This window comes from Neophocaena asiaeorientalis, unplaced genomic scaffold (assembly GCF_003031525.2).
Source record: "Neophocaena asiaeorientalis asiaeorientalis breed wild unplaced genomic scaffold, Neophocaena_asiaeorientalis_V1.1 scaffold72, whole genome shotgun sequence".
Taxonomy (NCBI): Eukaryota; Metazoa; Chordata; class Mammalia; order Artiodactyla; family Phocoenidae; genus Neophocaena; species Neophocaena asiaeorientalis.
In genome coordinates this window covers 12,657,710-12,671,471 of record NW_020185336.1, presented here as the reverse complement: position 1 = coordinate 12,671,471, position 13,762 = coordinate 12,657,710, and the positions used below count along the sequence as shown (strand labels likewise).

Sequence of the window (13,762 nt, the reverse complement as noted above, 5' to 3'; positions counted from 1 at the left end):
CAAGATACTGAGAGAATTTTTTTCAAACTTTTATTAGCAATGAAAACGTTCAATGAACCTTTCTTGTCCCCCAGAAGAAATCTTATCAGGCAACTCAATATAATAATGCAGAGTTGGATGAATGAGGATAGAAGTCTCAAGAACTTTATTTGTGCTTTTCCTGCCCCTGCCAGGACCCCCATCCCTGGTGCGCCCCCATCCTTGGAACCCCCAACACTTTCCTCTGTAACCCTTACAGTTTCCTAGAAAAGGATTTCACAACGAACAGTGTAATCTAAGGGTCTCAAATCAATGGATGTGAAAACCAGGGAAGTTCACGGAATTGCCCAAGCGCACAGTGCGGTAATGGTGGTACTGTGACTTGTAACCTAGGTTTTATGCCCCTGTTTAATACTCCACATAGACTCATTTCTGCCCTCATATCCCGTCACCCCCCACCAGTGTTAGAGCTTAAAGGTGCAAAGAGGGCTGGATGTGTTAGGCAGGACCCCACAGGGATGGGTAGATGGGTGCCTGTGTTTGCAGACAAGTGGTCCAGGATTGATCCCTGCCTGAGTGTTTTCACTTGACATACTGTTAATTAGGGTCAGTGAATTTATTCACATGAGACTGACTTATAAATGATTTATACATGAAGGTGCCTCTTAAGTTTACAGTAGAATATATGCTTTTAAAAGCATATACTTCTTTCTGCCTTGTTGACTTTATTTCTGGTGGCCCTGGCTGTGGAAGTCTAATTCCTGATGCAGTAGGCTTCTCTCCAGTCTCTGCTCAGCCTTCTATGGCTGTGTCTCTTAAATTCACTCCCTACTCTCCCTACTCCAGTGATATAGGAGTTTGTTACTGATATAGGGAACCAATGTCAAAGCTAGTGGGGGAATGAGAAATACCAGTGAAGAGAAAAGTCAAGAAATGACAGGTTTCAATTGCAATAGTACAGTTGTTTTACTTGAAAGTTTTCAGATCATATATTGTCTGGTCTTTGTTGGCAGATGGAAGTTATATGCTGCAGTTTATAATGTACACTAATATATACGTGCAAACATGCTCCTGGCCCTCCTGTACGTTTGATGAAGGCCTTGAGAACACCCCCCGAAGGCCATTGTGTAGATTCGGAAAATCATTCGGGATCAGTGTCTTGTTCCTTTCATCCTCATCAGATTTTCTAAATGAGGCCGTTTCAAAGGAGAGAAGAGGCATGTTCAGCCATGATGATATTTGAAACAGGTGTGCAGGGGTGGTCCAGATGTGAGCTGTATGAGCTAGGATAACTTTCCTTTGATGTGGGACATGACTTTTACCAACCTTCCCCAAACACATCTTCCCATTTCCTGTGGGATTGTAGTATACTCTGGTTTAATGATTGCTAAAGTAACATAGAAACAAATATGAATCTTGTTCATATGCTTCCTTTTTTTTCCCCCCCCAGCAGAAATGAAGGGGGCCCTGGGAATCCATGCTGTTCCTGTAGAACAGTGTCAGAAAGTACCACCCTGAATTCATTAGTTGAGATTGAGCAGTCTAAACCTTTACAGAGAAGGGCTTGGGGGAGCTGATAGGAGGGGCCCTTCTAGTTCTTATAGTGAATGAGGAGAGTGGTCAGTCTTTCACAGTTTCCCCAAGCTGGCATCTATGTTGGCAACGTGTTGTTTTATGTATTTGGATCCTTTTCACCAAGTTCCTAGGAGCTGTAAATTGGAAGACACTGAAGTCTATTATTTTTAAAGATTAAAGGTATTTAATACTCTGTTTCATAGCACACGTTCTCAGCATGCATTTGTCTGTTTCTAAAGAAAGGCATATATTCAAGGCTCCTCTTAATGTCTATTTCAGTCCTGTCTACCAGGCTAGTACTATGACTTTTGGGATCTTAACTCAGCTTAAAATTAATCTAATATTGCTTGTTCTGGAGTTGATGCCATCTCTTTCTATTAACAATCTGAGTAATTTTGTTGTTGCCCACATGTGCTTTCCTTGGCTATATAAAATCCACTTTCCTTAATGTCCTTGGACACAATCCCTGATTATTCGGGAGTTAACCTTATTATTCATTGTACCTGTGCAGGGACAGTGGACGAATCCCTGCTGCATTCCTATGACACCCAGTTATAGTAACTATATTTCTTTTTTGTGTAGTTAAATTGCAAGTTGAATGAGTTGTGGAGTTAATGATGTAGCTATCCAGTTTACAGTTGGTAGTCAGAAAGGCTGAGGGTTAAATCAGCTAGTCTAATTATTAATCGTATAAACCATTGGTTTCTAAATGCTGGTCCAACAAATCTGAGTCTTATTTAAAAGCACAAATTCCTAGTTCTAACCATGGAGATTCTCATTCAGTGTGTCCTGATTTAGACCCTAAGAATCGTCCATTTTTAGGAGTTCCATGGGAGATTCAGGTGCACGGACATCAAGTGCATGCCTGATGGAATGATTGTTTTTTTTTTTAATTTTTATTTATTAATTTTTATTTTTGGCTGCGTTGGATCTTCGTTGCTGTGTGCGGGCTTTTCTCTAGTTGCAGCGAGCAGGGGCCACCCTTCGTTGCGGTGCGAGGGCTTCTCATTGCGGTGGCTTCTTTTGTTGAGGAGCACGGGCCCTAGGTGCGCGGGCATCAGTAGTTGTGGCTCGCGGGCTCTACAGCACAGGCTCAGTAGTTGTGGTGCACAGGCTTAGTTGCTCCAAGGCATGTGGGATCTTCCTGGGCCAGGGCTCGAACCTGTGTCCCTTGCATTGGCAGGTGGATTCTTAACCACTGTGCCATCCGGTAAGTCCCAGATTGCGGTTTTTAGTATATGTGCTGCCGAAGCGAGCACTGATTGTGGTTTTTAATGATAACATTTTCCATCTCTGTTGGTGTCTCAGATAATTCAGGAGTGCTTTTACTATCATCTTGAATATGTTTATCTGAACATTCTGGGCTGTGTGAGGGACGGAACATCAGGCCGGCAGTTGGGGACCTGGTTCTAACCTCTGTGTGGACGTTTCATCAAGTTGGAGATATTTGATCTGTCTTGGTGTCAGTCTCATTCATAAATTGAGGACCCCAGACTCCCCAGGGTACTTTGCAGGTTTCTGACATTCTTTGATTTGCAAGGCTTTGCCCTCCTAGGAACTGTCTTCATCGTCACTGCTCACTGATGGCCGCTGCCTCTCCTGGTTCAGTGAGCGCCTAGCTGCTCAACAGAACATTAATCCCAGCCTGCTTCTCAGGAGAGCTGGTAGCTGTCCGCACATGCAGAGCCACCTCTCTTCCTTTCTTCTGTCACTACCCACCTCCCAAAACAGATTGAAGTAAATTGTCCTGCTGGGAAACAAGTTCTTATGTTGAGGTTTCTCTTAAAGAAAATTTAGGTTGTAATTCTAACCTTTTCTATACCAAGCCTTGCCAGTTTTCACCCATTGGGCTTTTTTTTGCAGGCTAGAGACACGTATGCCTTTGGGCACAAGATGTGACTGATGTCACGGTCTAGGGAGCTGGTCCTGCACTTCCGTGCACCATTCAACAAACCTTTTTTTCCAGGAACTTGTGCATGTTTTCCAGAGGGGCTGGTGGGCCCCAGGGCTGAACATGGCATCCTTTAAATCTCTGGTTCTCAGCTTTTGCAGAGCATCAGAATGGTCTGTAGTGCTTTGCAAATGTACCTGCCCATGTCACCCCAGCTCCACCTGGGCCTCCTGCATTGGGCTCTCTGGGGTGGGATTGGACACGCGTGTCTTCTTTAAACTCTGCCATCTGGAGCCTCCTTCCCTTCCTCCAGACCCGGCCCATGCACTGTTCCTATCTTCTATAATTATTTTTTGTTTAGGTGGGTATAGATAAATGGGAACTTGTCATCAGAATTCCATTGGGCTTTTTTTTGCAGGCTAGAGACACGTATGCCTTTGGGCACAAGATGTGACTGATGTCACGGTCTAGGGAGCTGGTCCTGCACTTCCGTGCACCATTCAACAAACCTTTTTTTCCAGGAACTTGTGCATGTTTTCCAGAGGGGCTGGTGGGCCCCAGGGCTGAACATGGCATCCTTTAAATCTCTGGTTCTCAGCTTTTGCAGAGCATCAGAATGGTCTGTAGTGCTTTGCAAATGTACCTGCCCATGTCACCCCAGCTCCACCTGGGCCTCCTGCATTGGGCTCTCTGGGGTGGGATTGGACACACGTGTCTTTTAAAGGCTTTCCTTTAAACTCTGCCATCTGGAGCCTCCTTCCCTTCCTCCAGACCCGGCCCATGCACTGTTCCTATCTTCTATAATTATTTTTTGTTTAGGTGGGTATAGATAAATGGGAACTTGTCATCAGAATATAGTAAACTGTGGTCTCAATCTGTTGAGAAAATTAAGTTGCTTTGAGACTAGAAGTCCTTCAAAGGTGGGAGCTGCATCTTAGCATTCCCAGCACACGGTTAAGGCACAGGAACCACTACTAAAGACTGACTCGTAGTCCCTGTCTACAGAGGTCTGAGGCTTCTTGTTTCGCTCTAAAACATCATGGGGAGTAGTAATAAGTCATTCACCCTTTTGTTAAGAGTATTTTTTTCTTTAAAAAAAAATTTTTTTTGAAGTATAGTTGATTTACAATGTTGTGTTAGTTTCTGCTGTACAGCAAAGTGACTCAGTTATTTTTATATATATACACACACACACATTCTTTTTCATATTCTTTTCTATTATGGTTTATCACTGGATATTGAATATAGCAGATGCAAACTATTATAGGATGGGTAAACAACAAGGTCCTACTGTGTAGCACAGGGAACTATATTCAATGTCTGGTGATAAACCGTAATGGAATGGAGTATTTTAACGTAATTTCTTGTTTATCCTCTATTCAGTGCAATTCAACAAATATTGAGAATTTACAACATGCTAATAAGCATTGTTTTAGATGCTGAGGATAGAGTAAGGAACAAAACATAAAATTCCTACCTTCATTGGACATTCTCTTCACCAAAATGTATGTGTCTGTATGTGTATACACACACACACATGGAATTTAACATGACAGAATTAAATGGCTGCGTTATAGCATTATGAAATATCATTTTAGGAGAAATCTTTAGGATTTAGGATTGGCCTGAGTATTCCTAAGACCACAAAGGGAATCAGAAAATTTCGTTAAGCATGTGAAACCTGGATTAAATTCACAAAAAATGTTAAGACCAGAGACTGTGTCTTACTAACATAACAAGGAGCCCACGGGTGTCCGGGCAAATAGTTTCTGAAGGTGGAATGAATCAATCAGTGGGTTTAGGACTTTGATCCAAAAAAGGTAGACAAGGACACTGAAAGAATTAAAGTTCATCCTTTGATTTTTGGGGGGCATAAGTCTCCAGAGAGTCGTTATTTAGTACAAATCTTTCTTTGACTCTGTGTTCTTAACTCCATGTATTTAATTCCACGTATAAGCAGAATACCTTGCGGCTCTGGAGTTCACAGTATTTTATCTGCTTATTTCACCTGTTCAGCAAAAGCATTAATTCAAGCTGAATGTGTGTATTTCAGGCCTCTGGAGTGCTGCTTTACAGATTACTGCAAATTTCTGTATCCACCTTGAATGGGTTAGATAGCCTCCCAGAGTTTTTGTGTTGTAGTTTATGCTTAAAATTATTTGATTTGGTTAGACATGATATGAACATTTTGAATCTGCTTCTCAATTTAAATACAAAGTTATTAAAATCTTTTAGCATGTCTGTTTCAAAAGTACTTTTGTAAAAAGGAAAAGGATGGTCTTTTTTTTTTTTTCTTTGTAACCATAAACAACATTCTGGGATTCTGAATGCCAGCTAAAAGGATTGGTGGGACAAACAAAGATGACCAGTGAAAAAAGAGTGCATTCGGTATGGATTTCAAAATAGCAAGAGAACATGCAAGAGAAACCAAGGGTGAGCTTTGGTCCTGGCTCACTTTGCTATTTGTGTGTTAACTATAGGAAGAGAAGTAAATAGCCTGCGAGAGAGGAAAAAAAAAAAAAAAGATGTTCTGGAAATAATTATTAATGCTAAAGTTTCTGCATCTAATTTTGGAGTGCTTATGTTTGGAATTTCACATGCATGCTGATAATGTGTGTTTCAGGTTTGTGGAGAAAAACAGCGCTTTGAGAAGTTGATGGAACATTTCAGAAATGAGGACAATAACATAGATTTTATGGTGAGTTATTTCAGTACTACTTTCAATAAAGCAAACTCAGTTTTTAGCAGTTATTTCCTAAATCCATTTATATTTATATATTATACATACATATGTATTATATGTTATAAAGGATAGGAAACTGAGTTTAATATGCTAAAGATCCAATTTAGACTTGCTCTTTTAATCTGTATTTTACCTTTATGGCATTTATCTGCAGTTTTATTCTTTATGTATACACTATAGTAAAGGCCAAAAGCACTGATTACAGTACTCTTGTTGACCCTTGAACAATGCGGGGGGTTAGGGGCGCCAACCTTCCTTACAGTGGAAAACCAGCCTGTTAACTTACAGTTGGCTGTCTGCTTACACGGTTCCGTGTCCGCACACTCAACCAACTGTGAATCGTGTAGTACCTAGTATTTGCTATTGAAAAAAATTTGCGTGTGAGTGGACCCACACAATTCAAACCCATGTTGTTCAAGGGTCAACTGTATTTATAGCAAAGGGTGAAGCCATGCATTTGGGAAAAGGAAGTTAACACCTGGCACAGATGGCTGGAAGAGCCAGCTTTAGCTGTCAATAGTGCTCATAAGAATCCTTAAATTAGAAACCAAGAATGTTAACCATTCTGCCTTTTGCACACCCCAGCCAGTGGTTTTCTCCAGACTGTATTCTCAAAGACTGAGGTGCTTTGGTTTGTAGAACTGACGGTATATATCCCCCAAATTAATACATAGCAGTGATTTTTTTTTTCCTCCCTTGATTTCCTGCTCTAGTAATTCTGTGAGGGTGTGATCATACTGCAGGTCTCCTTAGCAGGGTAAATCACATGCAAAAATGTGTGATTCAGCGGCAGGACTGTCATCTTCAGGTACAAAAAGCAAAAGGAGTTTGAGCACTTCTGAGTCTATGTACCTAGATCTTAATCCTGGACTGAAGGTGGAATCCACTGTAGAGAATTTCCAGAGCCAGATTACCCTTGAGTATACCCAGGTCTGCTTTCTTTGACCTAATTCAGTTGGAAACTTCTGGACCCAGGAGATTCTTTACTTGGGCTTAATTTCCCAGATCCCTTCTAGCCTGGAGCAGATATTCTGTTCAGTTCTTCTGTCGTCAAGTTTTCTAAAACCTGTGCTTGGGATGCCAGGCAGTTTTCATTTCAATTGCTTCAGTGATGATAAAACATGGAACATAGCTTTGCAGATTTCTAACGCTTTTATATGAAAAATGTTTTCTGGGTCCTCAAATTTTATATACTTCGTAGTCCTCAGCCCCTTACCAAATCAGTATCGGTTGAAATCTTTTATAGAGCTTTTCTGTTCCATAAAGCATATGTATAGGTACTTTTTCAAAAGGTAAAAAATAAATTTGAAACAAGGAATACTTTTACATTGACTTTTTCGTTCTTGTTATTGGGATTTTTTTGGAGAGTTTAAGGCTAACTTTTGCACTGGTGACAAATATGTAAAGAAGTCATGCCCTGGCTCACCTGACCAGGATCTTTCCTCTGCCTTCATAGGGGGAACTTATTTGTTCCTTTAGAGCTGACATTGCAAACTGGAGCCTCCCAGGCTGAAGCCAACATACGTACAGGCTTGTGAGTTTAGTCTGACAGTGATGTCCTTCCATTAAAAAATTTGAAAATTTGCCTTAAATTACAGATTTCTGATTTTCCTGAGAACTAAAAAGTTCTGGTAACGCTAGGTCCCTGTTCGTAGAGTATCAGCTGCTGGAGCCAAGTGGTCCCTATTCCTTAAGTCTGAAGATAGCCTTTCCAGTCTGTCACAGTCCACACCATTCCCTGTTGTATTACACATGGCCCACTTCACTCATTTATCATACCTACCAGATCTCTCTGCCATTTGAGTTTCTACTGAAATTATAATGATGTTAAGCCCTTTACAACACTTGCACTGTTGACAAACGAGAGCATATTTCCTGTCGGTTCATTTATTCCTGTGAACATGCATTGGAGAATCTTATTTAGAGGCTGTTAGTGTATGGATATACTATATGTGTGCTCGAGTATATATATGTGCCCGAGTCATGTGCCGTCTAGCAAATAGTTGTCTCTTCGGCATAGTATAACACTCAATAGATCACTTAGACCTGCTTTAGAAGAGAAATGGAAAGATGCCAAAATCTAGCCATACTTGTTTTTTCCAGAAAATGAGGCTTTTCATAAACTGTCTTGGGAATGCAATTAAGTTGCACAACTTCCCTAACAACATATTCCATGTAAAACATAATATAAATGCTTCAAATGTAGCACAAGACCCTTCTATGTATTTATGTTTTTTTAGTGGCAAAAGAAAATAAAAAAGTGACAAAATCTTTTTTAGTTTATTGAGCCATAGCAACTGACGTAATTTTTTAGTAAATGGTGATAGATTTCTCATGTAACCTAGAGAGTTTACACATCTTCCACAGATACCCAATGGATAACATATACTCAAAGAAGAATCTAACTCGAGAAAAACAATTTAAACAAGATAAAAAAAAAGTGGGGTTTGGGGGAGAGAGGAAGGAGGGAGGCAGTTTTCAGAGTAAGTGTGAATGTGGGTCCCACAGTCATACCTCCTTGCAAGTCTCTGGGTAACCATAGAGGGAAAGCATTAGTGAGATATTTTCACTGTAAATAAACTGACTGTCCCTATTGAAAACAAAATAGATACGCTAAACTCTGTTCTGCTATTTACTAAGCTGGGGACTGGTTTTCTCTGTGGCAGATCAGAGCCACTGATGGCAGTTGTGGGGAGAATGTAGCAAATCCAGGGCTTTTATGGAATAGAAACTGGTTGATTGTTTAAAATGGAAAGATGGGTCAGAAGCTCTGTTACTGTCCTGTTGGTATGGCGGGGCCCACAGTAAAATTTTAGAAGTGATTACCTTGTGGTGTGATTACAGGTGATTTAAATGTTCTTCGTTGTAATAATTATCATATTTCTACAATGTACTGGTAATAACTGAGTGTGTTCTATATGCCCATAAGACTTTTTAAAAACAGCTTTACCGAGATACAATTAACATACCATCCAACTTACACATCTGAAGTGCTCAGTTCAGTGTACTTTTAGCATATTTGTAGGGTTGTGCAATCATCACTGCAATCTAATTTAGAACATTTTGTTGCCGCCTCCTCCCCCCACCCCCAAAGAATTCCTGTACCCATTAGCGGTCATTTTTCCCACCCCCAGTCCTAGGCAACTGCTAACCTACTGTCTGTCTCTATAGATATTCCCATTCTGGATATTTCGCATGAATGCAATCACATTTGTGTAATCCATCAGTTCATGGACATTGGGGGTTTTTCCCCTTACTTTTTGGTTATTATGAATAATGCTACTATGAACATTTGTGTACAAATTTTTATGCAGATGTATGTTTTCATTTCTCTTGGGTATATTCCTAGGAGTGGGATTGCTGGGTCACACAGTAACTCTGAATAACATTTTGAGGAACTATCAAGCTTTTCAAAGTGGCTGCACTATTTTATATCCCCACCAGCAGTGGATGAGGGTTCCAGTTTTTCCACATCCTTGCCAACACTTGTTATTATCTTTCTTTTTGATGATAGCATCTTAGTGGATATGAAGTGGTATCTTATTGTGGTACCTCTATAACTTTTGAATTTTTAAAAATTGTAAAATATTTTTAAAGACCCAATGAAACAAAGGAAAAGGAAATTAGTAAGTGAGCTTAGATTTGTGAAATTGAAAATATGTGACTATGATTAAACTGAGAAAACAAGTTTGGAGCTCATCTAACCTGTTGACAATTTCATTTCAGGTGGCCTCTATGCAGTTTATTAATATTGTAGTCCATTCAGTAGAAGACATGAATTTCAGAGTTCACCTCCAATATGAATTTACCAAGTTAGGCCTGGATGAATACTTGGATGTAAGTATAGCTGTAACCTTTAGTTCCATTATGAGACTTGATTTATTGCCTACCCTCAAAGATGCACTTCCATAATGACCAAAGAACACTTAAGGCTCCATGCAGTCAGGTGCTGTAGTGCTAGTTAAAAGAACCAATCTGAGTGATGTGATCTACTAGAGAAGCTGGATTCTTGCAGACCTCCTAGGGCCTTACGTTGTCTTCTGCCAGCAGCCTTTTAGTACTGGGGTCAAATAACTTCTTAGAGCCTTGCTACAGCTTTCCTCTGCTTTTGAACTCTGTCTGGGTCAAGTCTCACTATACCCTTCATCCGGGCTGTTGGGCAATGTGCATTCTTAGTTACTCTTTGGACTCCATCTGGTCTGGGAAAGTCAAACCAAGACTGCTGTAGAGTAATGAATAAATGCTTGGAGCATCAAAAAATAATGAGGAAGTGGACACTAGAGACTTCCTCATGTAGCTGTTAAATTCTGCTTAAAATGTTTGTGTCTTTAGAAATTCTGCTTTTAGTTCTTGAGAGAAGAGGGATCTAAAGTTTCTCTTTCTCTTGCTCCCTTACAGAAGTGCTCAGCCAGTTCCCTGAACTTCTTTGCCTAAAAAACAAAGTTGATGTGAAAATCATAAACAGACTTAAGTAGCTGTGTGTGCACAGGATATGCCCTTGTCTTTTGACTCAGGCAGTTTTGTTTTCCCTTCTGTGTAGGGAATGATTTGCTTGAATTTGAAAGGCCACTGGTAATAGGGCAAGAATTGTTGACCTCAATTTCAAGCCTGTTTCTAACAGTGAAGAAAATAGAAGTACTTCCCTTGAACATCTCCAGAGCTCACCTGCCCATCTCCCTTTCGAGTGAAGCCAGGGATTACACAGGCGGTACCCTCAGTTTATCGCGAAGTGGAGTTGCAGAGTTGGTTACTCTTGAGCTCATGGCCTTGTTTATCAGACCAGCTGGGCTGCTCTCGAGTAGACTGGCCTGATGTTGTCTAAAGACTCTACTCAGATGGAGCCATGGAAGATTTCCATTGAAAAGTTTGAATTTCTTTCCTATTTAAAGAATGACTAATATCTTTGACAGAATATTGTATTCAACAGTTTGTTCCTGCTTTGAAATCAGGGTTCCTCTCTTCTCTTTCTCCGCATGTCCTGAGAGTAGCAATATTTGAATGAAAGTTGGGTGTATTCCTAATGGGGTTTTAGGGTCAGTTTTGTTGTGGCTGCACAGAGCTCATTTCAGGCGCCAGGATACAATGACAGGTAGTAACATCAGCGTCTGTTACTCACTGTGAATCTTGTGAAAAGTCCCGCTAAGCTGCTTCTTCATTTTCTTCTCTAGGCTTTGCCCTTGTTCAGAATTTTTTTTTGGTTCTGACTCATAAACTAAGATGGAACATACTCTCTTCAAGACAGCTAAGATGTAGAATTCTAGATTAGACCTAGGAGAAAATCTGTTTTCCTGAGAATTTATTTGTAGAGTAGAATTCCTCTTAAATTTTTGATTTTTTCCCAAAACTCTGTATTTCTCTAACTTCCTGGTCTGTTGGTTCCGGACTTTGATAGAAGTGGTTAGAAGAATAATAACATAAGCATATAATATATAAATGCTTCATTAGTTTACAAAAACCCAACCTTGTAAGTCATCATTGACTTGTTCAGTAAATGTTTATTGGCATCATCCATGTGCCAGATATTATTCTAACCACTCATCTGCTCCCCAGGGAAAGACATGACTTATGCTACTTGTAAGAAGGATTGACTGATTTACTTGACCTCTAATTTTACCTTAGAGCTAGTTGACTTCCTTTGGGATGCCTGGCCCTAGAATGCAGTGAATGGGGGAAAGGTTCCTGATCTGTGCTTTGGGAGCCCTGAACTTCTCATGTTGGGGGAGTGTCTTAGCCAAGTAATTATGGGGGATGGGTTCTAGGAACTAGTGCTAAAATAATGCCCGAGTCTAATATACTGTATCAGTGTCTTCCTCGACTCCTATGTACCCCTCACCCTCAACCGGAACTACCATCACTACCCAAGCAAGATACCACCCACTCTAATCTCCTCTACCACACAGATACCCCTCAAGTTTTATGTTACTTGTGACTGTTGTTCCCTTTTGATTTTTCTGTTATCTTGATTTCACCTGCATCAAAAATGTTTTAGGTTGGAGTATATCTGTATGGGGAATATATCTACAGGAAGGATTAGGGAGGAAATGTGTGTATATTTGGGAGACGGTAAGCACCAGAAAGTAATCCGATGGTACCCTCTTAGATGGTTACTCCAGAGTTCTCTGAAGGAGAATGAGATACAAAACCCTCTCTTGGGGGACTTCCCTGGTGGTCCAGTGGTTAAGACTCCACGCTTCCAATGCAAGGGGCCCGGGTCCCATAGCTGGTTGGGGAATTAAGATCCCACATGCCTCATGACGTGGCCAAAAAAACAACCACCAACCAACCAACCACCCAACCAACAAAAACCTCTCTTGGAAGGAACAAACAAAAACATGTAGGCTCTTGGGTAATTATGTTGTGCTTCCACAGATATGCTAACACCACGTTCTCCTGCATTTTGATTTTTAGAAGCTGAAACATACTGAGAGTGACAAGCTGCAGGTACAGATTCAGGCTTACCTGGACAATGTGTTTGATGTGGGAGCTCTGCTGGAAGACGCGGAAACCAAGAATGCAGCTTTGGAGAGGGTGGAAGAACTGGAAGAAAACATCTCTCATGTAACTACCTCTCAGAAAAAGAAAAATGGCTAATGTTTCAGCTAGGTGCAAGGCAGAACAGATGTTAGCTTTCATGGCAGTGAACGAAAGGATTTGGAGTCTAGGAATGAGATGCAACTTGAGCTAGAGAGCAATCAGAAGCCATTCTGGGCTCGTTCAGTGAAGGCAGGTATGTTACTTACAACTGAGTGGAACCCATTGCCTTCGTTCACTGCTCAGTTTCTGCTGCATCCAGATCTCCTGGCCACCTTAGTTATAAGCACAGGAGAGTTAGAAGATTGGCATTACCTGAAGAGAAATGCAACTAAAATATGTCAGTTTGGTGAAGAAGTGTCTTCCTCTGAATGTGAGTCATCTTGTACCAGATGTGTCCATGCAGGCTGTGGACGGGCTGATCTAGTGCCCTCACGATGCGGGTCTTCACTTTCCTGCCTCATGGGTGCTCAAGCTCTAAATAGCTTCATCTCAACGGTAGCAGTTTCAAGGAAAGCAGCAAGTTTTCCCATATATCCTCTTCTTGCAAGAAGTGTCCTCTCAGTATTAGGAACAGGAATATGGTGTGTCTTAAAACCCAAACATTGTGAGGACCACATCCTTTTACTGAATTCTGATTGAAAGTGTCCTTGATTGTGAAAGGAGTTGTCTTTTTGGAAGGATGTGGTTTTTCTCTTTGAACGGTCCATTTATTTTTCTCTGCATTTTCTTAGTTAAGAGTATTACTTGTGCTTAATGTCCTTCCTCTTTTCCCATCAGTCTGAAAAGGGGCATCTTCATGGCTTGTGGTTTAGCCAAGTTGCCAAAAGCCCTCCCTTTGTAAGTGCTGTGCTGACTCAGTTGGTACCTGCTTAGGGAGAGCACTTATAGGCTCTTCCTTTTTCTCTTTTTGTCTCTTCCCTTGAAATATTTATATCATATTCTGAACTTGGTCAGCATAAATCTCCACTCTTCCTCTTTACCTTGCCTCCCTGATTTTCTTTATGTGTGATTATTCTCAGTGAGATGTAAGAAATCAGAAG

The 13,762-nt window shown here is 40.7% G+C and overlaps 1 protein-coding gene across 1 annotated transcript in view; it reads left to right on the top strand.

The window, feature by feature from the left end:
• Nucleotides 1-13,762, top strand: part of FMNL2 (formin like 2) — a 304,398-nt gene that overhangs the window by 261,767 nt on the left and 28,869 nt on the right. Inside the window, exons 10-12 of the mRNA XM_024735896.1 lie at nt 6,069-6,143; nt 9,915-10,025; nt 12,597-12,746. Of these exons, the coding sequence (XP_024591664.1) occupies nt 6,069-6,143; nt 9,915-10,025; nt 12,597-12,746 (336 nt within the window). The remainder of the gene's footprint in view (nt 1-6,068; nt 6,144-9,914; nt 10,026-12,596; nt 12,747-13,762) is intronic.